At 40.2% G+C, this 27483-nt stretch overlaps 2 protein-coding genes and 1 long non-coding RNA gene across 12 annotated transcripts in view; 2 read left to right on the top strand and 1 right to left on the bottom strand.

The window, feature by feature from the left end:
• Positions 1-2249, top strand: part of arhgap17a (Rho GTPase activating protein 17a) — a 62968-nt gene extending 60719 nt beyond the window's left edge. For 6 of the 7 annotated variants that reach the window (XM_062056112.1, XM_062056111.1, XM_062056113.1 and 3 more), the window contains one exon: positions 1046-2249. In XM_062056112.1, the coding sequence (XP_061912096.1) occupies positions 1046-1176 (131 nt within the window). In that variant the 3' untranslated portion in view covers positions 1177-2249. The remainder of the gene's footprint in view (positions 1-1045) is intronic. The other variant, XM_062056114.1, reaches the window with a different exon arrangement.
• Positions 2250-3246: 997 nt separating this feature from the next.
• Positions 3247-27483, bottom strand: part of grid2ipb (glutamate receptor, ionotropic, delta 2 (Grid2) interacting protein, b) — a 55083-nt gene continuing 30846 nt past the window's right edge. Inside the window, exons 7-26 of one of the 3 annotated variants that reach the window (XM_062056106.1) lie at positions 25844-25913; positions 25106-25258; positions 24876-25031; positions 22413-22564; positions 22095-22229; positions 18869-18954; positions 18568-18718; positions 17817-18109; positions 17612-17653; positions 13768-14496; positions 13537-13686; positions 13237-13324; positions 9490-9567; positions 7982-8178; positions 7760-7915; positions 6836-6922; positions 6627-6756; positions 6421-6539; positions 4693-4857; positions 3247-4566 (exon numbers count right to left, since the gene is read on the bottom strand). In XM_062056106.1, coding sequence (XP_061912090.1) covers positions 4495-4566; positions 4693-4857; positions 6421-6539; positions 6627-6756; positions 6836-6922; positions 7760-7915; positions 7982-8178; positions 9490-9567; positions 13237-13324; positions 13537-13686; positions 13768-14496; positions 17612-17653; positions 17817-18109; positions 18568-18718; positions 18869-18954; positions 22095-22229; positions 22413-22564; positions 24876-25031; positions 25106-25258; positions 25844-25913 — 3209 coding nt within the window. In that variant the 3' untranslated portion in view covers positions 3247-4494. Of the gene's footprint in view, positions 4567-4692; positions 4858-6420; positions 6540-6626; positions 6757-6835; positions 6923-7759; positions 7916-7981; positions 8179-9489; positions 9580-13236; positions 13325-13536; positions 13687-13767; positions 14497-17611; positions 17654-17816; positions 18110-18567; positions 18719-18868; positions 18955-22094; positions 22230-22412; positions 22565-24875; positions 25032-25105; positions 25259-25843; positions 25914-27483 lie in introns of all 3 variants that reach the window. The other 2 variants (XM_062056107.1, XM_062056108.1) reach the window with 2 other exon arrangements.
• Positions 3431-27483, top strand: part of LOC133655709 (uncharacterized) — a 47296-nt gene continuing 23243 nt past the window's right edge. For both annotated transcript variants that reach the window (XR_009827030.1, XR_009827029.1), the window contains exons 1-2: positions 3431-3653; positions 5441-5563. This is a non-coding gene — a long non-coding RNA (uncharacterized LOC133655709). The remainder of the gene's footprint in view (positions 3654-5440; positions 5564-27483) is intronic.

Raw genomic sequence — 27483 nt, 5'->3', positions numbered from 1 at the left:
GGCATCTCGTGCGGATGCCTCACGAGCGTCTCCCTAGGGAGGTCCTCGTTGCACGTCCCACTGGGAGGAGGCCCCGCGGCAGGCCAAGGACCAGATGGGGGGATTACATCTCCTCTCTGGCCTGGGAACGCTTCGGAATTCCCCAGGAGGAAGTCGCAAATGTTGCTCTGGAGAGGGAAGTCTGGGGGTCTTTGCTGGAGCTGCTGTCCCCGCGACCCGATTCCGGATAAGCGGTTGAAGATGGATGGATGGATGGATATATATATATATATTTTTTTTTTTTTATTTGATTATTTTTTTAAATGTCATTATTTTTATTTTATTTATTTATTTATTTTTTAAATAATGAATCCATTTAGAAACGGAATCAATAACTTTGAGATTTGGACTTTGTGTTTTTTGAGCACCCTTAACATTTTTTAATTATCGTTTTTAGATAATTCAGTTTAAATTGTACTTTATTTTAAAAATTAAATAAAATTTATATTTCTGTTTAAAAAAAATTTAAGAATAGCTAATGTTAATAATAATGCTATTAGTTAATCCATCCATCCATCCATTTTCTACCGCTTGTCCCTTATTACATTTAAAAATGCATTTGTTCAAATAAAGGTATTCTCCCTGAAAAATACCTTCCCCCTAGTAGACATCTGGTGCTCTGCAATAACCAGACTCCATTAAATGGCCACCACTGTATGAGAAAATACTTTATAACATTATTTACTTTCAACTAGTATGTACTGTACTTCACACTCACATCAAATCTAATGGGTGTGTATAATCCCACTCTCTTCACCTCACATTTATCCTCTAGCAGCACTTTGCTAGCTCTCCAAAGCCAACGGTGTCACCTGCTGTTCATCCCCACACTGAAGTGACATCTTTACATCAGTTCTATACATATTTGTCATTATTGGCCTATTGGTTATGTCATGTGGGCATGGAGAGTTTGGTTGGGCTTTAATGATGTAACATTTTTACTTTTGTGCACTAACAAACTAATACATGTGTTTTATTACCATTCATGATACTCTCTCGTCTGTAGACCCGGCTATGTCCTTCAAAGGACTGGGTCGGGCTTTGGTGTTCAACGTAGACCAGCAACCAGTGACAGTCTCTCCGTCGCCGCCACCTCCTAAAGACTGCGACCTGGACAGCGAGAGCACGGTCCTATAAGGAAGGACGCCATGCATCTCCTCTCTTTACACTCCTGCATCCTGCTGGTCTGCTGTTTTCTCCTCCGTGCGGATTTTCTGTGGTTTTGCATCTTCAGTACAAATCCGGCATTCAAGAAAACATCAATTTTAAAGTTAGTTAGCAAACAATGGAGGAAGGCTGCGTGTAATTAGTTGTAATGATGTGGGAAATTGTACCAAAATATGGATCTATGATGGGATTATTTTTTTTTAAAGTTAAAAATGGCCTTAGAACACAAAATGACAAAAGGGTTGGCAGGTGGAACCAAAAAAGTGGTGACTGCAGGTTTCCAGTCATCACAAACACTCTTTGTCATGCTCTTCTATTTATTTACCCAAACACACACATTCCCTGTGGCTTGACACAATCGATGCAGTCAGTAAATGTCAATAAAGAAAAGCCTTAATAGAATGAAAGCATTGTAAATGTACTGTTCTTTTTACTCCAGTACTTCCAAGAAGCTGTCTTCAGGGATGTCATATGAAGGAAGGTGAGGGCTGTCTTAAAATTTGGGTAGCGGGGTTAATTTAGCAGCCCTCAAAGCAGTCAGTATTTTTGCCTTCCCTTTCCCCCGGTGAGAGTTTGAATGTAAACAGAAGGATGCGATGCTGATGTTGCACATGAGCAAAGGCCATCAAATCATCTTCGAATATGTTATTTTTGCCTCCATTGAGCTGAGAGCACACAACAATGCACCTCAGTAGTGACGTGGTGGAACATTCACTTTTCTCTCTGACACACACGATGGTACCAATGCAGAAAAGTCTTGGATGCTGCAACACCTAGAAATATGTGATCGTTTTGCTTTCCTTCCCCCTACCTCTGAGACAATCAACCAATATAATGTTCCACAATACTGTAACTCGATGCCTTAACCCTGCGCCCTTCTGCACATCAACGCAAAACAAATTGCCATTCATCTAGAAGTGACGATGACGCGTTTTTTAGCTCTAATTTTATGTTTTGTCGTCTTGGTGAGCTGAAACATGGAATAAAGTATGTTATGTGAATGCTTGGTTATATGTCCTTTCCAAAGAAAATAAAGTATATGAAAAAATATAAATTTTTGGTTGTTCTTTGTCTAGTATTATATCTAACACGGATAGACTGTCAAAGGATATCCATCCATCCATCCATTTCCTACCGCTTCTCCCTTTCGTTGTCGTGGGGGGTGCTGGAGCCTATCTCAGCTGCATTCAGGCGGAAGGCGGGGTACACATGTAATTGTTTCTTCCAAATATTAATAAACCCTTAAATTTAAAAACTGAATTTTAGTTGATAAGACTAAAAGGATACTTCATTTAAACTATGGCATGCAGCCGTCCACACACTGGCCTGCGGGATGTTAAAAAAGAAATTAAATCTGTCCTGTCCAGCAGCTCATGCAAATCATATTGTTGATGTAGATTACTTTTTTGCACACTCTTGGCATTCTCTCGATGAGCTTCAAGAGGTAGTCACCTGAAATGGTTTTCACTTCACAGGTGAAGAGAGAATGCCAAGAATGTGCAAAGCAGTAATCAGAGCAAAGGGTGGCTATTTTGAAGAAACTAGAATATAAGACATGTTTTTAGTTATTTCACCTTTTTTAGTTAAGTACACAACTCCACATGTGTTCATTCATAGTTTTTAAGCCTTCAGTGACAATCTACAATGTAAATAGTCATGAAAATAAAGAAAACGCAATGAATGAGAAGGTGTGTGGACTGTACTTTATACCAATGTTTGTGTGTGTGTATATTATATATATACATACATATATGTTAGGTCAGGAAAAAGCCTGTTTCGCGGGTTTCCCTGCTCTTCAGGGGATTAAAATCCTAAACTAATCTAAACCATAGCATACTTCATTCATATGTGGGAGAGGTAATCTTGCCTGGACCATAATGACTGCGACTGTGATTTATTAGTGCCGCAAAACACCGAAGCACTCACGCTGAAAATAATGTCTTTAGGACTAAATAAACAAACCAATAAAGCTTATCAAAATACAATTGAAGAAAAGTTGTTGACATTTAATGTGACTGTGATGCGAAAACAAAATGACACATAAGAGTTTTATTTTATTTTTATAGATCAAATATGAAAGGTCCATAGCATAACATGGATGTATTCCAACAAAACCACACAGTTACAACATAATGAAGAATAGCGGGGTGTTTGCTACCAGCTGCACAATATTCCTCACGTCGTACACCAACATGCAACTGAATTAGAAAAGAAACACGTTCACGGCACTGTCGCAGACCTTGTGCTTCTGCGTTTTACGACTTTAAAAGCTGTGCAACGAGGGGAGAAATAATTTTAAAAAAATAAACGGGGGGATTTTACACAGAGGAAATTGAAAGCAGAGCTGGGAGTGCATAGCCCAAACATGTGCATTTACAAGAATACCACAGCCACTGGAACACTGTGTAGGAGTCGCGAGGTCACCATGGCAACCAGAAAAAAATAAGGTATGTACAATGTTTTGTTATTCACACTTCCTTCAAGTAAAGCCCCACTACACTAATATGAGCGGGAATGTTACCGTGTATTCATAAAAAGACAATCCACCTGTCTGTAATGACAGAAATACAAATGGCTGACCTTGTATTCTAGAACCATTGTCATCTGAAGTGTGCCAAAAAATGGCACAAATGAAAGGGATGACATGTTTCTCCCGGTCAAAAATAAATAGTTCACATTTCGAAAATATATGTAGTGTATTACAAACGGCTACAGCGAAGCACTTAGCTTGTAAGGGCAGCAATTAGCAATTAGCTCAGGTGACGCTAACAGCACTTAATTACTACGAAAAATAACTCAAATGCTTCGGTCTTTTTCTGATAAATAAGGTAAAAACATTAGATAAAATCTTTGCTTAGAGACACGTGTATTTTTTTGATTAAAATGGTAGTCGGCAGACATCTCATTAAATTAAGCTAAGCTAAGTGGCGCTAACGATCTCCTAGCTTTAGCATCCCTTTTTAAGATTTGTATTTTTTTTCCAAAATGTTGAATCATCGTCCATCATAATATGACATTAACTATACACGTTTAATAAATATATCATACATATATCTAGGCTCAAAGTAATTTATGAACACATTATCTGATGAATAATGTTTCCTAGTGCTTAAAATCGAGCACCTGAAATAACAGTAGTTCTCCACATGCGGGCACCATTGACCTACACAGTTGGTATATCTCAATTGTGGTTGGAGATAAACTTAGTGCTCTTGTTTGTAGTGTCTGCCTGCCACCATCCATGTGTCATTTTGGCACTTTGGTTTTGGAGATCAGACTCTTCTGGGTCTACCAAGCCAGTGGGGAGGACAATCGGGGACTTCGAGGGTTTTCTGGAGTCTGGGTCTCACTGAGAGCTCTCTGAAACAAAAAAAGGAACGATCCAAAGATTGAACACATTTTTCTGAAATATCGCCACCACATACCCGGTGACTAAATGAGACGCTTTGAATAGATAACGGCCACAGTTCTGATTAATTTGCTCACCTCAAATTTGTGAATAAACTCTGCAAAAATACCAAAGAAGGCCTCTGTGCTGGTGGACTTGCTGTCTTCTCCAAAGAAGGAGGCCACTTTGGAGAACTCTTCCATCGCTCGGCTCTGCAGGGACTCCAGAGACTGGATGGCAGGGTGGCTGTTCTCCAGAAAGCTCTGTTAGACAACAAACGTCAAGCATTAACAGAGATTGTAGAGTGTAATTGATGCATGGGTTTATTTTTGTGTTAGTTATCAGAATTATAAACAAAATGGAGGTGAAAGTAGGAGTATTTTTGTATAATTTAATATATTTAATAAAATATAAGTCATGAATCCTATGGACAACATTGGAGCATCCATGTAAGGTTACGTAAATGTACCAATTGGAGCTGAATTAGGACCATTTGGCATTGGTGGAGGTCTGTGCTTGCCTGAGCTAGAAATACAGGGTCTTTGATGACACACAATGTATCCCACTGGGCATCCTCCCTTGAGTTTATGACACTTGTAAAGTGCATGTAATGTTTAGGTACAGTTAAACATTACTTTTCTAAAACTCCACCTTTTGTATGACGCGGTTGTCTATAAAATTGTTCACAAAAACAGAGTTTTCGTACAACGCCTTAGTTATATTGTACAGCCAAACGTTGCGCGTCACAATGTAATCCGTTCATCCATGTATCATTCCACGGAATGGAGTGCTTAAACAAAGAATACAAGGCGTTGGTGACTCAGTCCCTGTGCTTTTTTTTTATAGAGTGCGACTGCTAAATAACCCACCATGGGGCCAAAGAAAGTTGCGAATGTCAGCACTTTGACAAAGAAACACTACTGGATCCAGGAAAGAACTCAGAGGGTCAACAATAGTCTTCAATAAAAGGTAGAAGTGATGTTAAATATTTTGTCATTATGTCTTTTACATTTATACTGTATGTATTTTGCTTTGTTTTCTGCTTGTAAAACTATAATCAATACCTCCAGGATGTTCCAATCGTGCCAGTTCACACAAATTCAAACAATCCATGCATATTATGCTTGCTCTAGCACTTTGTCCAATGCCCGAAACTTTGCCGCATATTTTAGCTAATAAGCATAATTTTCGCCAATGGAATGTGTCTCTTCAGCAGCGCTCAAACGCATACATCAATAGTCCAATCAAAATGTATGTTTGTTTATTGTGTAAACAAAGGAGGTACAGCAACGTGTTACAATATACCAACTCTTTATTAATCAAACGGCACAATTTTCCTCCCACGAGGCTCAGGCCTACTTCCTGTTACTGTCTACTATTAACCTTCAGGGTAATATAATATATAAACATTTATCAACATACTGGTGTCCTGACTCCCTAGTTTACATATATGTATGTATGTATGTTATATATGTTTACATGTATGCATATATGTGTACATCCATCCATCTGTCTTTTTCTGCTTATCCGAAGTCGGGTTGCGGTGGCAGTAGCCTAAGCAGAGAAGCCCAGACTTCCCTCTCCCCTGCTACTTCGGCCAGCTCTTCCTGGGGGATCCCAAGGCCTTCCCAGGCCAGCTGGGAGACATAGTCTCTCCACTGTGTCCTGGGTTTTAAAGCTGCAATACATATCGCGATAAAGTTTTCAGGCCGTATCGCCCATCCGTACATGTGTCCCAGTTTCTGCTTCAAAATATCACAGCACATGTTATTCGGGCTTCTCTCAATGAACGGCAGTGCCCCACCACCGTATTTTTGTTAACTTACGCTCATGACGGAAGCAAAGTGGTCCTCAGAGGTGAGGGGGATCTTCAGGCATGCTGCTCTGATGTCTTGGATGGTGGTGTGAAGGTCGCTTAGCTCTGTGGTTACCACCCTGTGGTTCACTGGTTCAAGAAAAAACAGCATACACTCATAATTCCTACAGTACCATCAAAATGAGCAGACAAGCTTATTCTATTCTCATCTTGTACCCTTGGCCGCCAGAGGAACTGCGGTGAGGTCTCTGGAAAAGTTGAGCAGCTCTGGGAAATGATGGCACAGGGACTTTGCCAAAATGTGGAGAAAAGTGGATTTACCGTCCACCGTTTTGGTTGTGCTGAGCTGGCAAACACAATGTAATGATTAAACCAAACCAATCAACCCAGAGAGGGGGACTATATGGTCTGAGTGTAGCTGGTACCTCGGTGAGAAAGTTGATCTTAAAACTGGTGGTCCTGTTGCTCTTTGGTTGGCCGTTGTTTAGGTAATTTCCCATCGCAAGTACAAACTGTAGGAAATAGCAAGTAACAAAGCATAATACCTCTCGAAAGTATGTACTTTGTCTTCTCAGTGAACAATACTGTAGAAATTAAACATGGATATAACTTAGTGTAGTCTGTGTACAGCTAGCGTTGTGCGATATAGATAATCAATCAAAGTTTCTTTATATAGCCCTTAATCACAAGTGTCTCAAAGGGTAGCAGCAGCATTGATTTGACCAATGCTGCCCCTGTATATTTGGTATTGGATCGATACCCAAATTTGTACTATTATTCAAAACTAATGTAGTGCTTATCACATTTTAACAGAAGTGTATATGGACCATTGGTACAGCGGAGAGTAACCAGATATTGACAGTCAGTTATAAAGTAGATTATTAATAGATTTGACAAAGTAATACAACTGGAATTGACCCAATATGTTACCGCATATGTCAGCAGCAAATGTTTCTATTATCATTCATGTATAAAATAATATGTTGTGATGTATATCGTCATAGCAGAAGGCTGCAATACATATCGTGATATAGCTTTCAGGCTGTATCGTCCATCCTTACATGTGTCCCAGTTTCCCAAGGGTGGAGACCACGGTCTGCTTCAAAATATCACAGCAAATGTTGGTCGGGGTTCTCTCAATGAACGGCAGTGCAGCCCTAGACCATGACACTATACTACTGCTATTACTACAACCACTACTCACTTGCATTGCCAGCCATTCAAAAAATAACTGTTTGGGTAATTTTTAGTAGACCATAACTCTTTGCCACAACACAATGGTTGCTGAAATGTGAGGAGTTTGCTGTATACACTATTTGTACATGGGTGAAACCTGCACTGTGTTTTACCTCAAGGATTTTAGCCAGTTTTCTGCTGGTCTTCAGCTCCACTGAGGCCTTGTAGATGCAATCAAAGGCCACTTTCATCTCCTCTGTCCTCTCTTGCAAGGTGGTCTTAAAGTGGAGGCTCCGCAGACGGGTCTTATACTCTGGCACCATAAGCATCTGCAGCATTGCACCGCTCTTATGTATACATTTATTCTGTGTATTATATTCTGCGTAGTTTATTACCTGGAAACTGAACTGGTCGGGCTCGCTCAGTTTGGCCGGATCTTGCTCGAACTGCTCGTACTGTTTGACCTCATCCTCGTCGGGGGCATAGAGCAGCAACTGCTTGATGTGGGCCGGCTCCAGTCTGTCCGTGCTCATGTCCATTAGGACCTGGCGAAGCTCGGCGGGGGAGAGCTTCAGATGGGCCACGAGGATGGCTGAAGGAGGGGCGGAGTTTGACAAGTGACTGTAAGAATGACAGCCCCTTATATATAGCTCAGTTGGTAGAGTGGCCGTGCCAGCAACTTGAGGGTTCCAGGTTCGATCCCCGCTTCCGCCATCCTAGTCACTGCCGTTGTGTCCTTGGGCAAGACACTTTACCCACCTGCTCTCAGTGCCACCCACACTGGTTTAAATGTAACTTAGATATTGGGTTTCACTATGTAAAGCGCTTTGAGTCACTAGAGAAAAAGCGCTATATAAATATAATTCACTTCACACTTCACTTCACTTATTGGTAAAAGCCTCTGAAATCTTAGTCAGGCCCTTGAGCAACATTACCGCTGTCGCTATGGCAACAGTCCAACACACTCGGGTTGTCACGACAACAGCAATAAAAGCATTACAAATAAAAATATAGTCCGCCACTAGCAATTATATCTTTAAAGCAGTGCTTATCAAATATTTTCTGTTACGCCCCCCTCTAGGAAGAAAACAATATTGCGTGCGCCCCCCGCCCCCCATTCTCCATTGTGACTATAAATAGTATAAATTGTCTATAAAATTGTTATAACTATACCTCTGCATAACATTGTAAGCTTATTAACATTAAAGGGAACAACACACCGGTCTTTCCTTGTCTCCCACAGTGGTTACAGTGAAGCCAAGTACTACATACGCTTCATCATATATGGCAAAAAAAGCATGTTCCCTGAGATCACACGCGCCCACCCTGGCATCTCACCGCCCCCACCACCCAGGGCCTGCCCCACTATTTGAGAAGGACTGCTTTAAGGGAACAATGCATATCTGAAAGAAAAACAATTAAACCATAAGTGAGAAAACAGTTCTGCCTTCTACTGTCTCCATAGCAACATCTATCTAGCTAACTGCAGCTAAATAAAGGACCAAACTATGAGAAAGATCTCTCAGCGTGATGCAGTGCAGTACCACATCATTGTAAGCCACAACAATAAATGGTAAATGGGTTATACTTGTCTAGCGTGTTTCTATCTTCAAGGTACTCAAAGCGCTTTGACACTATTTCCACACTCCCCTATTCACACGCACATTCACACTGATGGCGGGAGCTGCCATGCAAGGCCCTCACCACGACCCATCAGAAGCAAGGGTGAAGTGTCTTCTTGCATAAGGACACAACAGACGTGACTAGGATGGCGGAAGCCGGGGATCAAACCAGGTTGCTGGCACGACCGCTCTACCAACCGAGCCACGCCGTCCCCATTTAGTATTGTTTATAAATATTAATATAGTTTACCTGTGACTTGCAAGTGCTTTACTGTACTTACATGCATTGTAGGCTTTCTTGTGTGACAGGATCTCCACAACGTCTTTTTTTTTAAAGTTCTCGGACAGGAAGATGGGCTCTGGAGGAGACACTGGGAATTTTAACAACAGTGTGAGGATGGGTTCTCCAGGCACCAGGGATCGATCATATACACACACACATATTTCAGGATGATGTGTTTATTAACCCAGTTCTGTCATGGGACTCTCTTGAGGCCACCATTGATAAATGCGATTTGTCTTTCTTGTGGCAGAACTGTGCTATTAGTGGATACTGGGTGGGGGAACATGGTGCCTTATGGAAAATGGGTGAATGTCCATAGTACTTTATGGAGAACAGCAGTGACTGATATGACTGTAAAAGTACAAGCAAAACAAGGCATGTCATTGAACATATAAAGTCACTTAAATGTTAATGTATTTGTATGACTGTATGGCAGGAGTGTCCAAAATTACAGAGATGAGAGATAAATAGATATCCAAAAACATTTTACTTTGAGGTTTACTGACATTTTCTGCCAATAATGGCTGTGTGTTGAGTTATTTTGAAAGAACAGTGATGTTACACAGTTATACAAGCTGTACACGGACTACTTTACATTGTGTGAAAGGGTTCTTACTTTAGTGTTGTTGCATGAAAATATATAACTAAGGTTAAATAATATGGACGATATATGATACAAATTTACCGGGTAGTCAATGATGAGATTCTAATTCTATTTTCATATCATGAATGATGACACATTGGAGCTGTGTCCCAAATTTGATAGGGACAAGCTGCAACGAACATGTCCTCAACACAACGCTTATTAGCTGCACTTTTGCTAGTGCAGCTAATGTACCTCCACAGTACAAAGTCACTTCTAAGGCCCTCACCTACATGGAGGCAAATCAAGTTATTATCCCTAGAGCAGGTGTGTCAAACTCAAATACAGAGTGGGCCAAAATTTAAAACTGAAAAAAGCCGCGGGCCAAGGTTGAACAAATTAACCTTTTAATAGGGACCCAAACAAGTTTTGCAATGAATATTGAACAAGCAAGGCTTATATAACTTTATAGTGACATGCAAAATTGAGTTTCAAATAATAATAATAATAATTAAAAAATATCAATGGCATATCAAATACAATTTTTTAATTAAAAATTGAATGCCTCTTTTCTATTTGCAGCCTTCTGAGGTAAATATCAACATTAACTTTTTCCACAGGCTAATAAATTTGAAAATAAAATAACAATGAATTAACCAACCATTCAGGACTTTAAACTGCTCAGTTTGCAACACACTGATCTAATCTGATGTGCCCAAGCCAGATACCTGGCATATTTTCTTGGATGCTAGTTCATTAATGTCGGGGCTCAGGCTTTGAGCTAAAGCAACTTTCATTATCGAACGAAGGTGTTCATCAGTCATTATATCTCGTAGTCCACCCGGACCACAGTCTTGGGGGCGTGCCTTAAAGGCACTGCCTTTAACGTCCTCTACGAGCTGTCGTCACGTCCGCTTTTCATCCATTCTAACAACGTGCCGGCCCAGTCACAAGATATGTGCGGCTTCTGTACGCACACACACGTGAATGCAACGCATACTTGATCAACAGCGATACAGGTTACACCGAGGGTGGCCGTATAAACAACTTTAACACTGTTAGAAATACACTACCGTTCAAAAGTTTGGGGTCACATTGAAATGTCCTTATTTTTGAAGAAAAAACACTGTACTTTTCAATGAAGATAACTTTAAACTAGTCTTAACTTTAAAGAAATACACTCTATACATTGCTAATGTGGTAAATGATTATTCTATCTGCAAATGTCTGGTTTTTGGTGCAATATCTACATAGGTGTATAGAGGCCCATTTCCAGCAACTATCACTAAAGTGTTCTAATGGTACAATGTGTTTGCTCATTGGCTCAGAAGGCTAATTGATGATTAGAAAACCCTTGTGCAATCATGTCCACACATCTGAAAACAGTTTAGCTCGTTACAGAAGCTACACAACTGACCTTCCTTTGAGCAGATTGAGTTTCTGGAGCATCACATTTGTGGGGTCAATTAAACGCTCAAAATGGCCAGAAAAAGAGAACTTTCATCTGAAACTCGACAGTCCATTCTTGTTCTAAGAAATTAAGGCTATTCCACAAAATTGTTTGGGTGACCCCAAACTTTTAAACGGTAGTGTATACGCCACACTGTGAATCCACACCAAACAAGAATGACACACACATTTCGGGAAAACATCCGCACCGTAACACAACATAAACACATCAGAACAAATACCCAAAACCCTTTGCAGCATTAACTCTTCCGGGACGCTACAAAATACACCCCCCGCTACCACCAAATCCCCCCCACACACACACCTTGTAGCGTCCCGGAAGAGCTGCAAAGGGTTCTGGGTATTTGTTCTGTTGTGTTTATGTTGTGTTACGGTGCGGATGTTCTCCCATAATGTGTTTGTCATTCTTGTTTGGTGTGGGTTCACAGTGTGGCGTATATTTCTAACAGTGTTAAAGTTGTTTATACGGTCACCCTCAGTATACCTGTATCGCTGTTGATCAAGTATGTGTTGCATTCACTTGTGTGTGCGTGCAGAAGCCGCACATATTATGTGACTGGGCCAGCACTCGTTGGACTGGATGAAAAGTGGACGTGACGATTTTCGGGAGAGGCACTGAAATTTGGGAGTCTACCGGGAGGGTTGGCAAGTATGAGAATTAGCGGTGAATGCGGTGTTACCGCGGCACCGCCGCTGTATATAATCGGCTCTAGTGTTAATTTGATATCGCCTCAAGGGCCAAGTGAGATTACACGGCGGGCCAAATTTGGCCCGCGGGCCAGAGTTTGAAACCCATGCACTAGAGCAGTGGTCCCCAACCACCGGGCCGCGGCCTGGTACCAATCGATCCACGGACTGGTAATGAGAAATTAAAAAAAAAAAAAAAAACATTGTTTTTTTTTTTTTTTTTTAATTAAATCAACATAAAAAACCCAAGATACACTTACAATTAGTGCACCAACCCAAAAAACCTCCCTCCCTCATTTACACTCATTCACACTCATTCGCACAAAAGGGTTGTTTCTTTCTGTTATTAATATTTGTGGTTCCTACATTATATATAAATATAGATCAATACAGTCTGCAGGGATACAGTCCGTAAGCACGCATGATTGTATTTTTTAATGACAAAAAAAATAAATATTTTTAAAAAACATTTTTAACAATAAATTAGGAAGTGGATTAATAGTTTTGAGAAATGAATGCAACTGGAAATGATGCAGCCAAATTAGGAGCCTTTGTACAGTAACCTGTTTTGAAAGTATTCTATTATCATTTATATACCAAATAATATATTGTGATGTAAAGGTTTATCACAAGAGGCTGCAATATAGGTCATATCGCCAAGCCCTACATATAATAAAATATTTTTTTAAATGTGAGTAGTGTCTTGGGAGCACTGGTACTTTGTGTTAGGCCATCCAAACCAAAAAAAAGAATTGTTTTGTGTTCTTTGTGACAAAGCAAATTAGTGTAATATCTAAAAATATATTTATATAGATATATTATTCTATATTAGGAGTATATCAAGGACCAATAAAAATGCTAGCCAAAAATAACCCCCCGGGCTGCACTTTGGACACCCCTGCTGTAGGGTCCTAACCTCCTTACCCACATAATTATAATTTGTACAAACAGAATGAGGTGGTAAAAGCATGATGATGCATGAGGAGAAAAAACACAATAACTTACTAGATCGGCGTTGAGTACCGAAGTGCAGATCAAGGTCTAAATATTTCACCATGTCAGTTAGCTTGACGTAGTTGGAATCTTCCCCAAGCTGAATAGAAAAAGAACAAGGACATGTTGTACTCTCTTGTGTGTCCAATAGTGTTGTTGTTCTGCAGGTTTAAACAGTTTAAACTCATAGAGATTATCAGCCTGTTGTGACTCATCAACACAAGTAACGTAGGTGGGGTTGGAGAAAAAGAACATCTCTTCACTCGCTATATAATAAACTGAATGTAAAGTGTTGGATTCCAAGATGCCCACCTGACCCCAAATGGTGCCCTCGGAGTTCTCCACCTGCTCCCAGCGCAGCCTCTTCACGCTCATGTGGTTGGTGTCGGCCGCGTTTCCCGGCTTGGGCAACGGAGGCGGGTCACAGGGTGGGGGCAAAGGTGGAGGAGGAGGCGGGGGTGCCTGGGATAAGAATCGGATAAACTTGTTTATAATCCTGCGATATAGGGGTGCATGATAAAGGGAAAATGAATGGCCACGTACCTGGTGTGAATCTTCGTCCTGGCGGGGGGATTTAACATGGCAGGGCAGCGCAGACTTGGAATGAATTGTTGACGTAGCTCTGCTTTGTTTCTCACTCCGAATTGCGTTGTGATCTTCGAGGGATGGCGGCAACGGGCCTTGGTAGCTGTGCTGGTGGTGGAGCTGGTGATGCCTGTGCAGGACGAGTTGGCTCGGCCGCAGTGTCTGAGGGGACGGCTGAGGGGATGGCTGGCAGATGGGCTGGGGCTGGCTCAGCTGGCGTGGGAGGTAGCTAGGGCGGGACGAGCGCAGAATTGTGGTGGTTGTGAGGGTGGTGTGGCCGCGTGACTGACGACCGGATAGGGTCTGGAAGCGCTGCAGGTCACCTGCCTCTTCTCTGGCGGGCAGCTCCTTGTGGAGAGGGGAGCGGTTGGACAGGAGGGTCCTCAGAGGCGGTGGAGGAGGGGGAATGATGGGGTGATGGGGATGAAAAGGCATCCGGCTGCGGGGGACGTGTTCCGGTGAGAAGCGGACTGGTGGCCTGTGGTCCGTGAACTGAACTGGAGGTGGTATCAAGGCCAGGAACTGTGGCGGAGGCGGGGGGCTCTGGGTGGGAGGAGGCGGGATATGCTCTGAACCTGAAGAATAGCAGGGAGAAGAAACCTCATCGCTGCTACTGTGGTCTTCACTGCTGCCACGACTGAACTGTCGAGGCATGAAGCCCATGTCCTGATCCTCTGGATAGCTCATCTGAGGGAGGAAACATTCAATTAGGTGTCAGTTTGTAAGTTCTTTGCTTAACAATCTTAACAATCAGTTTCTGACCTTGTAAATAAAACTACAATCATGTAATGAGTATTGTTGCCTTTACGTGTTTTATTTGGATTGATACTGTCAGAGAGGTCTTACATGAATGATAATGCCAGACAAAAATAAGCTTGAATTTTGCATGCAGATTTTTTGTTGAATCTCCTTTGTGTATCATTGCTAAACTCTGAGACAAAAATGTTATCAATATCTCATCAAAATCTAAGGATTAAAGTTTGAAAACACATGCAACATAACCAGTACCCCCTCTCATCAACTTATTAAGCAAAAGAAGAATACAGAACGATACAGGAATTCAAAAAAATGAAACCTGCAATTTAGACAGACTCAATTTTAACCAAGGATTACCAGTTAGTGTACAGTTAATCCCAGTCTTTTTGCGGATTTATTTTCTCTTCTAAAATGTGTTTTTTTAAAATTGTAACTTTAATAGAAATTGGTTGGATGGCGCTATATGCAGGGGACAAAGAGTGGTTCAGCAATTAATCCAGCAGAGGGTGTTGTCTCACACCAATTCACTCTATATTTTCCAGAAGGAAGACGCTTTAACAAGACATAATGGGCATGATTTACTAAGATCCAAATAACACGCGCTAAATAGCGGGTGCAAAGCTATAAAATAGCGTGTACTATGAGTGGTCATGTTGCGTGCGATCTACGAACACTGCTTGTGCAATTAAGAAGTGGTGCAGCCTGCCTTATTTAAATGAGGATTTTATATGTACTACACGAGGCATCATCACGGAGACACTCATTTACTGCACATTCATGTTATGCTCCTACCTGTAGCGCTTTGCTATGTTTTCAAACATGCAAGAGACGTACTATTTTTATGGGTATTTTAGAGGCAGTCCTGCAGTGTATCTATGTACATTTGACACCCCCTTCCCCCTTCTTTTTTCATTTATTTTTACCTTTGAAGGTGCGCTCATTGGATAGAGGCTGCACCTACTCTGGCTCAGGATGCAAACATTGTATATATTTTTTTCATATGAGAAATATTATAATCATATATATTCTATGTGAAAAAAAAGATTGTCATTAAAAAATATTAAATGACACCAAAACGCATAAATGAAATTTGTTTTTTAATACGTCTTTAAGTCCACTAGCACAGTGGTCCCCAACCACCAGTCCGGGGACCGGTACCGGTCTGTGACACATTTGCTACCGGGGCGCACAGAAACATTAATTTATAAACTACCGCATTTTCTCCGATTTAACTTTCGCCAAACACACCAATAAGCTTGTTAATAGATGTATATTACAACTCATTTGTTATAGTATATGGGACAATGCACATTAATGGACAGATAAAATGTTAGTGTGCCAGAATGTAGCCAAAGGCTAATTTGTCATGCTCATTTTTTTGCTGTTTTTATTTGCCACACGTAGAAAGCCGGTCCGTCAAAATAATGCATACATTAAACCGGTCCCTGGTAGAAAAAAGGTTGGGGAACCCTGCTCTAACAGCTATTAAATTATAAAAGGATGTTGCTGAATTGACGATATGTGTAATATTTTTTATTTCTGACCGTTCAAAATGTTGACACACACACGCAGGATGGAGGATTCTTGTCTGCCAGTTGTCTGTATGTGCAGTCCAAGCACTGAACCTGCAGCAGTGTGTGGAACTGTCAGTTTTTGCGTCCTTTTGACAAGTGCTAAATAAAACGCTAAATAATGCTCGCAAAACAGTTATGAGTGTTGATAAATCACTTTGCCTGTGCTAAATAATTACATCTTCTTAGTATTGTGGACATTGGGGCGGCGTGGCGAAGTTGGTAGAGTGGCCGTGCCAGCAATCGGAGGGTTGCTGGTTACTGGGGTTCAATCCCCACCTTCTACCATCCTAGTCACGTCCGTTGTGTCCTTGGGCAAGACACTTCACCCTTGCCCTGATGGCTGCTGGTTAGCGCCTTGCATGGCAGCTCCCGCCATCAGTGTGTGAATGTGTGTGTGAATGGGTGAATGTGGAAATACTGTCAAAGCGCTTTGAGTACCTTGAAGGTAAATAAATAAATGATAAATGGGTTGTACTTGTATAGCGCTTTTCTACCTTCAAGGTACTTAAAGTGCTTTGACAGTATTTCCACATTTACCCATTCACACACACATTCACACACTGATGGCGGGAGCTGCCATGCAAGGCGCTAACCAGCAGCCATCAGAGGCAAAGGGTGAAGTGTCTTGCCCAAGGACACAACGGACGTGACTAGGAAGGTAGAAGGTGGGAATTGAACCCCAGTAACCAGCAACACTCCGATTGCTGGCACAGCCACTCTACCAACTTCGCCACGGTGTCCCTTGTAGGTAGAAAAGCGCTATACAAGTATAACCCATTTATTTATCATTATTTATTTATCTTGATGATCAGCATACATTTTGCATATTAATGAAGACGCAAAATGGATTGCACGCCTTATTCTGCTCACTAATCAGACCCAATCCACTTTGCACATGTTTGATAGTTCAGCATTGCCTGTGCTGTAGGGTTGTTGTTTTTTTAGCACACGCAAACCTTTAGTAAATGTTGTGTAACTTCATCTTTTTTAAGTACAATACAGATGCCCGTAATCGTTAATTGATGTGTAAAACAGAATTAAAAAATATACAACAACAATGAGAGGCATTCTTTAGGGTTTAGAATAGGGGTGCCCAAACGTTTTGCTTGCAAGGGCCGAAGTTAGAATGTGCCAATGGGCCATGGGACAAACACAGCATACCGCCATATATAAAGTACCGGTAGTGGAGATCGTCACATTCGATAGATGTCAACTAGTTCATTTTGCATACATGTTTTTGTGAGTTTAAAAGAGGTTATTATGAATATGTATTACATTTGGGAAGCCCTACTTTGAGAACCCCTTGTTTAGATTATCAAGCGTATGGATTTTTAGGGCTTTTTATGGGTTCCGTCATTTGTTTTTTACTGTTTGCCGCGGGTTTTGGCATGTAACCCTTGAGACTAACAGCGATTTACTGTACACAGTTTATTTAGACTCTACAGTGTATACTTTAATCAAATGTTACTTACAGGCACACTCCTTCTGAAACCTTGACAATCACCTTGATATATCTGTTCATGTAACACAAGTGTTCATTATAGTGTACATACGCGAGCCTCCAATGTCAAAAGCAACACTAACATGTAACTAATTACACACAATTTTACATTATAGGCTGATAAAAAAGTAATTTTAGCGTATATTTTTGTGCACAGAGATGATGTACACACTCACCTCCTCATAGTCGTTCTCGCCCGCCACAGAGTCATCCACGAGAGTGACCCGGTGACCCAGCTGCTCGCTGAGGGCGTCCAGAAACTTGTCCGTGTCCCTGCTGCGAGGTGGGCGGGAGAAGGTGAACAGCTTAGTGCGGCGGCTCAATGTGTTGGGGCTGCGCTGGGGGGAGGCGGGAGGGCTCTCCAGGCTGACGTAAGGGTTGGAGTCCACACTGCTTTGATGGTGGATCCCATAAACCTGGGTGGGCAGGGGTTCCTTCCAGGTGAGGGACAGGCCCGATTTACGGTTACCTGAAAGGAGGGAGAGTGAAGATGCAGCAGTATACAACATGATGACTGGACTTCATACCATGCTGTGGGGGGCGACGTGAAATAATCACTGCCTTAAAGTAACTCTGGGGATTTTGTTGAGTGCATTGAGCTGTGTGAGAAATTACAAGTCAACCTGACGTGAAATTGTGGTTTAACAGTAGTACCACCATGTGGTGTATGTGTCAGAAAAAATATAAGCGCAGGCATCACAGTGAGGGTGTACCTTTTAATAAATGTTCGCCCTTTTCTGTGCAGCGGATGAGGCGTAAAAGAGTTACATACAGTAATTGTACAAATGACTCATATTGGTCACAAGTGTGTTGTTGTTGTTGTTGTAACAATGACACATCGGTCATTGCTCATTCCCCCATCTCCAACTGAAGCACTTTTGGAGAGCGTGCGTCTGAGAGCGAGTGCCGTGTGTGTTTGACGAGTACCTGTTAGCGGGGGGAGTGTGAGGGGGGAGAGAGAGCGGCCATAGGCCTCAGTCTGTCCGGGTCCCTCGGGCTCAGCCGGGGAGCACCCCTGCAGCGGAGACACACTTTTCCCTGCGTACACGTTCTCCAGCTCCGTGTACACACCTGACATCTATGAATGGAGGCATGATTAGCACAGAAAGACGACCGTACTTTGAAGGTCTGCCGACCAAATTGTTAGCTGTATTTAGGAGGCAGGCAGACCTTCAAATGATGAAAGAGCACAAAAGGAGCAAGCTCTCCTAATGCAATGTATACCTACATGACTTAGATCAGGGGACTCGGGGAAAGAGGTTCCGTCTCCTGACTGCCTCTCTTCCTGGCTTGCACATTCATCCACATGAATTCCTGAAGCACAATAAAGCATGAGGAGTGGCACCTTGCATCCTCCCCCAGCACTGAGGGGAGAGGATGAAGCCGCGCAGAAAAGCATGGAGGAGCAGATGCTCGAAAGCTGTGCAGAAAATAATGACCTCCGCGTGGAAGGTGTTATTTTCATTCGCAACTGGCAAGGCCGGTTGCGACAAAATCATGGTAGTAGCTGCAAAATGTAATGGTATCCAATAGAATGATTGAATTAAACCTTGTTGTATGAACTGCAATAATAACTTATCACCATTTGCTGATCAATCGACCAACAATCAGTACCGAACATTGCCTATTGATGCCTTTAATTCCAATCCCAAACGGCGGTCCCCTCTTGTTGTCACTGTATTTATTTTTTGTCCCCTGGCAGACAAGCTGCTAGACAGTAATTATGTATCACCATACACAGTGTGGAGCTGCTCCCTTAAGCTAATAATAATCACGTCTTTTATCGCAAGTGAACTGCATTTTCATTATCATTATCATCATATTATCATTACTAAGTACCTGGAGGAGGACGAAGCTAAACATGTTACACAACGAAAGCAAGCCAGGAGCAGGCATGCTAATAGTTAGGCTAACTGCTAAGATAGCTAGAAACAACACAATAAATAAGTGCTTAAAGTTTAAGTAGTGTAGATGGAACTGCGTTACTTCAGAAAATAAGCAGACATAAACAGGAAATTAGCAAGTATATTAATAACAGTCTCGAGCAGGGGTGTCAAACGTACGGCCCGCGGACTGGATCAGTCCCGCAAACATTTTTTTTACCCGGCCCACGAGATGAGTTTGCTCAGCATAAAAATGAGCTGTAATTTTTTAATGTAAGAGACTGCTGTTCTAAATGTGTCCAATATGTGTCGCAATATAAATTATTTGTATCCCCTGCCGCGAGAGCGCGCATGACTTAAGAAGGGGCTGCGCTATGTGCATTGTGTCACTATTAGTGATAGTATACAAAATGTGGATTGTCAAATATTTTGTTGGTAATGTAACCTTTTACATTTCTAGCCAAATAATTGCTTTTGATAATCTGTACTTTTCGAATTGTACTTATAACTGGGGACAAATTTTCTGAGGGCACAAAAATATGATGAAATAATATGCATTCCCTTCTAAGTTCATGTGTGATTAATGAAATGAGTCCACATTCACAGGTTTTGTCAGACCTGGGCATTCTGCGGCCCGCGGGCCGCATCCGGCCCTTTGTGCGTCCCTGTCCGGCCCGCGTGAGGCCAATTATAAATTACAAAATAAATTTTAAAAAGTATCTATGTCGAGTGTGCAATACAACGGTGCTGCTTTTGTTTTGAAAATCGTTATTTGTATTACTTCCGTGTGGATGTATGCGTGTGAGTGATTGTGAGTGAATGTGAACAGCTGCAATTACAAAATAAAGTTGAAAAAACATCTATGTCCTGCGCGCAATACAACTGTGCTGCTTTTATTTTGAAAAGTATTATTTATGGGCGTGTGTCCGTGTGTAACCTGCGAGTGAAGGTGCACATGCAGCGACAAGTGATGCACGGTTTACACCTGAGACGCTAAAAAGAGAAAAGTTGATGAGGAATGCCGTGTTTTCAACAAGACATGAACTGCAAAGCAACGTCCCCTCACCTATGGTGCGTGCCTGCGCAATTGCGCACTGCTCAAGCGTCCGCTGCGCGCAGCAAGTATATGCCGCGCACCAAATCAAATCCCATCTGAATTCTAAACAAAATAAACATATTTATTCTATGGAATTTTGCAATGCAACTTTGAGTGACAGTGACAACAAGCGGCCCCAATGGTGTTCGTCAACACCGTTCAATTGAACACCGTTCAATTATTGTAACGTCTATCGAGATGCTTCGAGGACAGGAATTATATCGATCACTTTATTGAACAAAACTGTTTATATTCGGACATAACCACACCAAAAACATGAGTAAAACAATTATATCTCGAAAAACTAGTCATTTTCTGCCGTACAAACCAGGCCAAAACCAACTTGTCATCTGTCACCAACACGCATAGCACTAAACCACTGGTGCGTTTATGGCCACACAAAAAGTCGGACAACTCAAACACCACACAAAGTTACACTATGACTCCTCAGTCATACGTGTGCTTATTTTACTGTCATTTATTATTAATGTTAATTTATTTATATTAGTCATGGAATGCTGTTACACACACTATGTTGAAGTATTACTATTATTATTAATTATTATTATTATTATTATTATTATTATTATTTATCTTACGGTATATATCAAAAATAATATTGAGCAAAATTTAATTGAAATATTGTCGATGTGGCCCTCCAGCAGTGCTCGGGTAGCTCATGCGGCCCCCGGTAAAAATTAATTGCCCACCCCTGGGTTTGTTGTAGAATAGATGATGCTACATATGTACAGAACAAACCACATGATTTTAGTCCATCAGTTGAGGAAAATGAGTAAATTGCCATCAGGCTCATTTCCACCTTTTTGACTGATGAACATCATCACATTATTTATTCATAAAGTATAAATAACAACAAATGAATGAAGATATAATACTATTAACCTCAACATGTAAGTGTAAAAAAAAATACTTGATTTGTACATTTTCAGAATGTGCTTGTTCTACTTTCAAACAAAAAAAAACAATCTGAAGTTGTTTTTATTTTTAAGTTATCATACCATCATTTTACCAGTCCAGCCCATTTGGGAATGCATGTTCCTCCTTGTGGCCCTTTAGCTAAAATGAGTTTGACACCCTTGGTCTAGAGAGAGGATTACGTAACAACAACTGTTCAATTAATTGTATGAAATAAAATAACATAAATAAATAGTTTAAATATGGTCTTGATGTTGTTAAACTTTCAATAGCACTCACCATAAATAACTTGAATTTATTACAGTAAATAATGGTATTGGTCTTGACCGATCTCACTCATTGATGATTGGTAGCGAAATTGGCAGCATACAGTAAAACTCTGATCGTACCATCCCTAAATACTATTACATGGTTCTACTCCCTCTAGTGACGACATAGCCAATTCTGATCAGTTTATGTGGATTGTAATATATCAGATAAATGTGTTATGTTATGAGTGGCGCTGGCCCCTACGATGTCTTTTGTGGAGCAAGGCGTACCCATTCCCAGGTGAGTGCCGATGATGCAGTCATCAGAACTCCTCTCTCGCATGCAACCGCCGCGATATGAGCTCCCGGATACTCGCATGGAGCTGCTTCGCCGGTGCTGCTCTGGTCCGTCCGGCTCTAACACTGCTGCAGAACACACACATTTACAAACGCATCCATTTTCTGTAGTTTACCTTGAAAGTTCAACTCTTGCTGGCTTCCTGCGGGAAAAATAGCAGTTGATATTAATAGTGGCACAATACACATGAGGATAGGGAGTCGAATGCGCTTGTTAAAAAATCTAATTTCCTTGTCCAAGCATCTTCTCACCGCTGCTTTTGAAACCCAGGAAGCGGGACAGCTTGTTCTGGCAGCGTTCCTGCTCATCGTAGGTTAGCAGCTGGTAAATAAATTGCCAGATCAGCTGCTTGGCTGGCGTGTCCAACACTGGGAACGCATCCACTATTAGGGTGTCCAAATTCCTGCAAAAAACACACAAACAAACATCATCTATTTGTATAAACACATTATTGATTCAAGATGTTCAGTATGTGTACAGAGATGTATATTGTCTCAGCATTGGAGTTGAGGATCAAGAAGGGGATGCAAACAAGATTATCAAATAGTTGGGTGATGACATGTGTTTATGCTCTAAGGCAGACCTGGGCAAATTAAGGCCCGGGTGCTGCATGCGGCCTGTTAAGCTTTTCAATCTGGCCCGCCGGACATTCCCAAATAATGTTTTTAGATCTTTAAGATCGAAACTGTAGCTGCCATTATAATGTGCAGGGATGTTTTCAAATTACTGTAAGTCTTGAACTATACAAAGTATTTCAATGGTTTGAATCTGCGCTTTTGCATGATATACTAGTTACTATGGTAATCTAAGTCACAGCAGCTCAGACGAGGCATCAAGCAATGTGGGTGTGGAGCGTTTCCACAGAGTGTTTCCAGAGCGGCTAGCCTGAAATGCAGGTGTCAGGGACAGACGCGGAAGGAGATTTTTACAACAAAGTTCTAAAGCTTAGTGATATATCAGATTGTAGGTGTTTTTTGGTTTTTTTACCCTTCGCGGTCATATTTCGCTGCGTTTGTTGCATTTTTGTTGCGTTAAAATATGTCGATCGAGAGGAGGTGTGACGTTCATATGTTGTCAATATTCAGTGTTTTATCGTTCATAGTTAATATTGTAAATCCCACATACGTTATTTTCATGTACATTCTGGGTAAATTTAAAATTCCATTACGTTTTTTAAGGCGGTCTGTCATAACGTTTTTAGCAATCAATCAGACATTATTGTGAGGTTTAGTATTAGTGTTACTAAAAATAGATATACTGGTCCCCAGGCACATTTTTTTCTCTAAATTTGGCCCCCGAGTCAAAATAATTGCCCAGGCCTGCTCTAAGGTTTATCAACCAACAATTTACAGTTAAACTCAATCTGCTTTTTTCTTGCCATGTTTGCAAAATACATTTCTACATAAATTATGTTTTTAATGACCTGGGTTTGTTTCTTTCTTGGTTTATATGCAAATTCATCAACATCAACTGCCAACATCAACCTGCCAACAAATCATATTAAAAAGAATAGATTTTTAATACCCTTGATAAAAATTAAAACAGTAAAGTCTTGTTTTCGTTTTCGTGTGGAACTAACTTCAAAAAGTTTCAAACAACCTAGATTTTCACTTTTGCAAAAATGTTCCATGGGTTTTTGTTGTTGTTGTTGTTGTTGTTGTTGTTGCATAAAACTACACACCACAAAAAATCAACAAATCTTTGTTTTAAGCCTCCAAATTAGAAAAAATATCTGTTGAATCTTGTTTTTGCTTTTGTTGTTTTTGTTTACCTTGCAAAAGTTTTGATCAACCTGGATTGTTATAATTGCAAAAAAAAAAGTCCATATATTTTTTGTTGCACAAATTCACACATCATAAAAAAAAAAATTTGAATCCACCAATTTAAAATGGTAAAAAATGTGTTATTGTTTGTTTCTGTGGAACTACTTTCCAAAAGTTTTAATCAAACTTGAGTTTTTGTTTTTGCAAAAATGTTCCATACGTTTTTTGTTGCACAAATCTGCAGGTCATCCTCTAAATTAAACAAAAAAAAAAAGTTAAATATTGTTTTTGTTTGTTAGTTTATTTGGAAATACCTTCCAAAAGTGTCTATCAACCTGGACTTTTACTTTTACAAAAATGTTTCTATGGATTTGTGTTGCAAAATTCCACCCATCATAAAATCCTGTAATTATTAAAGTTTTTAGTTTAAATGGAACTATATTCCAAAAGTTTTGATCAACCTGAAGTTTTGCCAATACAAAAATGTTCCCATACATTGTTTTAGCATCAATCCATTATTTAAAAAAAAAACGTTTTTAACTCACACATTTTTACAAATATTTCTGTATAATATTTTTTTTGTTTTAGCTGGTGTGAATCCTGGATTTAAAAAAAATATATATATATATATATTTTTAAAAAAAAGGATGTATCCAGACATCAAAAAAATATATATTTTTAAATCCCCCGAATTACAAAAAAATCCTGTAAAATGTTAACAGATTGAAAGACAATGGGCTAAGTGCTACATGTTCTATACTGTCAAAATAGTGGCAAGCACACAGATTGCCTGCCACAGCCTCACGTACTGTACTATTTCCAGGGCAACGCCGACTTGTCAATGTATGCCAGATGGATAACATATTTCTTTAGAACTCCAGATTACTGATCAATATTTTGAGAAGTACAAAGATAATTTGATGTGTTTTACTGTATATATTGTACACACACCTGTGCTGGAAGAAGGTCTCCAGAGCCTTGCAGACCGTGTATCTTTCCTGGATGGTCAGAAGGTGCTCCAGCTGCTGGCTGAATGTCCGCCCGTGGACTTTGATACTCGGTGGGAGGATCTCCGCCACCCACTGAAGGGAGCTTAGGATCGGAGATCTGAGGAACATGCATTTGGTGAAGTTTGAGTACTTAATTGCTGAAAAAGCTGCTCCTGCGTTTTTAGCACTTACCTCGAGCGTGGTAGTGTGTTAGAAGACAGGCTGGGAGTTTCCTCCGGTTCTGTGGGCTCTGACGAGTAATCAGACGGACCGTCCTCCACAACCAAAGTCGGCATCCCACCACTGCCCTGCAGCATGGACACCACCTTCTCATGGGAACAGTTCCTACTCAGTGAACGTGCAGTAATACAAGGGAGGAGGGAAAAACAATGGTTGGACTTTTAATTTAATTTTAATAACATTTAATCATACCAGAGTGAAAGCATGAGAATGTGCACAGCAATCTCGGTGATGCTGACCCTGTATTTACTAATACAATTTGTAGTATCGCCCACCTTAACGCAGGTGATCAAAAACAACTCTTCATCTAACGCCTACATACAGTATGCTCTCCGCTATCCATAAGGGCGACAAGTAGTAAAGTTCAACAAATATCTTCCCACTAGCAAAGTTATGCTTACATAAACTCACTTGCGTCTGTGAGATCTTATAACACAGAGTTATGAGAGCTCCCTCAGAATATAGATAGATGATCTCATTAGTTTTCTGCTGCAACAATATTGTTTTGAGAGGGTGTGATCTCTAGCTGACAGCAAATTTTCTCTCAATGTAGCAGCAGTGTTATAATCATGACAGTAGCAAACAAAAGTGATCCATTTGTTTGACAATAAATGGCAGTAAATTACCTGGAATTTTTTAAAATAAATAAAAAGGACAGCTGCTGATAACAATGTGAAACAATAATCCTACCTCATATCTAGTCCATTTAGGAAGAGGATGCGGTCGCCTGGTTTTAGTCCACATTCTTCAGCAGGACTATCTGGGAGGGGAGATAATGGCAGCAAATCAGACACAAGAGGGAATATTTTTTACGATCTCCAGCAACAAGAATTTAAGAGGAAATTGTTGAAAACAGTAAGCACTATACAAACTGGACTAGAGCTGCAATGATTACTCGATTAATTTGATTCGTTTATTTTGTTGCTTCAATTAACCGTTTAATGAGTGTAACTAATTAAAATGTAGAAAGTGTCCGGAACTTTAAATATGCAGACACAGTTTCTACACAGCCGCTGCAATAGAGCGCACATAGTGTATAGATAAATATAAACTTCAATCTTTTTATTACTATTATTATTTAAATGCACGCCTGTTTAAAGTGCAATGTCAATGTAGATCAGGGTTGTCCACACTTTTTACACTGAGGGCCGCACACTAAAAAATTAAAGCATGTGAGGGCCTGTTTGATATTTTTCCTTTTCAAAACCATTACAATAATATAGATTTTGTTTAACCTTTAGGGTTCCCCTCAAGTTTGGTCCCGGGGACACCGAAGGGTCTCAGTCATAAAAATATAAAAAATAAGTCATAAATGTACTGTATGTATTTTTTATTCAACACTTTAATCTCCAGATCGACTTCAGGTCTATCTGTCGATATAGGGTTCAAACATTTTGTTAAATTTTTTATGCCCAATTTGTCAAAGGAACCCCTGATTTTTATGGCAAAAAAAAAAGAAGCAATATTTTCTCAAAAGAACATGTCAAAGTAGAATATTTGATGTCAAGTCATTGGAGCCTTAAATAGGCTAATGATTAATAACACCATTGATGTTAATACATTATTATTTTTGGAGCAATGACAGTTTTTTAAGAAAAAAACAATATCATTTTTGAAGATCTAAAAGGGCCCCTGCTTTTAAATGTGTTTTTGGGGTTTATTTTGTTTGTTTTTTTACATTCAACACTTAAATCTCTTAATAGCTTTTAGTATTTTTTTAAATTATTTGTTTGTTTCATGTCTGTTTTGTCAAAGAACTCAAATTGTTTTTATATGGCAAACGCACTAAATATGCAATATTTCCCCCAAAAAATATTTCAAAGTGGAATATTTGATGTGACGTACAATACCTGGAGCCTTAAATAAGTCAATAATTCATAGCATTGATTTTGATTCATTATTATTTGTTTGAACAATGACAGCGTTAAAGAAAAAAAAAACAGCCTGCGTAACAGCTTTGTGTTATTAGTCTACGTCGCAACTTTTTCTTGCTACATTTCACCTCTTTTTTTTCTTGTAATCCAATTTGTTGTATTTTTCTTTTGGTATTTTTGTTTTCTTTTAATAGTATTTTCACAATGTGCCGAGGGTCGTTAAACATTTAACTGCAGGCCGCAAATGGCGCACGAGCTGCACTTTGGCCACCCCTGATGTAGACGATGCGCATTTATTTAAAAAAAATAATTTAAGTTATGGCAAGCAGAAAAATATTTGTTTATTTCAACTATTCTCCCTAAAATACGCATTGAGACTATAAAGTGTGTTTTAGTTAATTGAACAAACTTATTGATAGATTACTAGATTATGAAAACAATCGATAGCTGCAGCTC

Source organism: Entelurus aequoreus, linkage group LG08 (genome assembly GCF_033978785.1).
Source record: "Entelurus aequoreus isolate RoL-2023_Sb linkage group LG08, RoL_Eaeq_v1.1, whole genome shotgun sequence".
Taxonomy (NCBI): domain Eukaryota; kingdom Metazoa; phylum Chordata; class Actinopteri; order Syngnathiformes; family Syngnathidae; genus Entelurus; species Entelurus aequoreus.
Note: the sequence above shows the minus strand (reverse complement) of the source record. Positions and strands in the feature narration are given on the sequence as shown.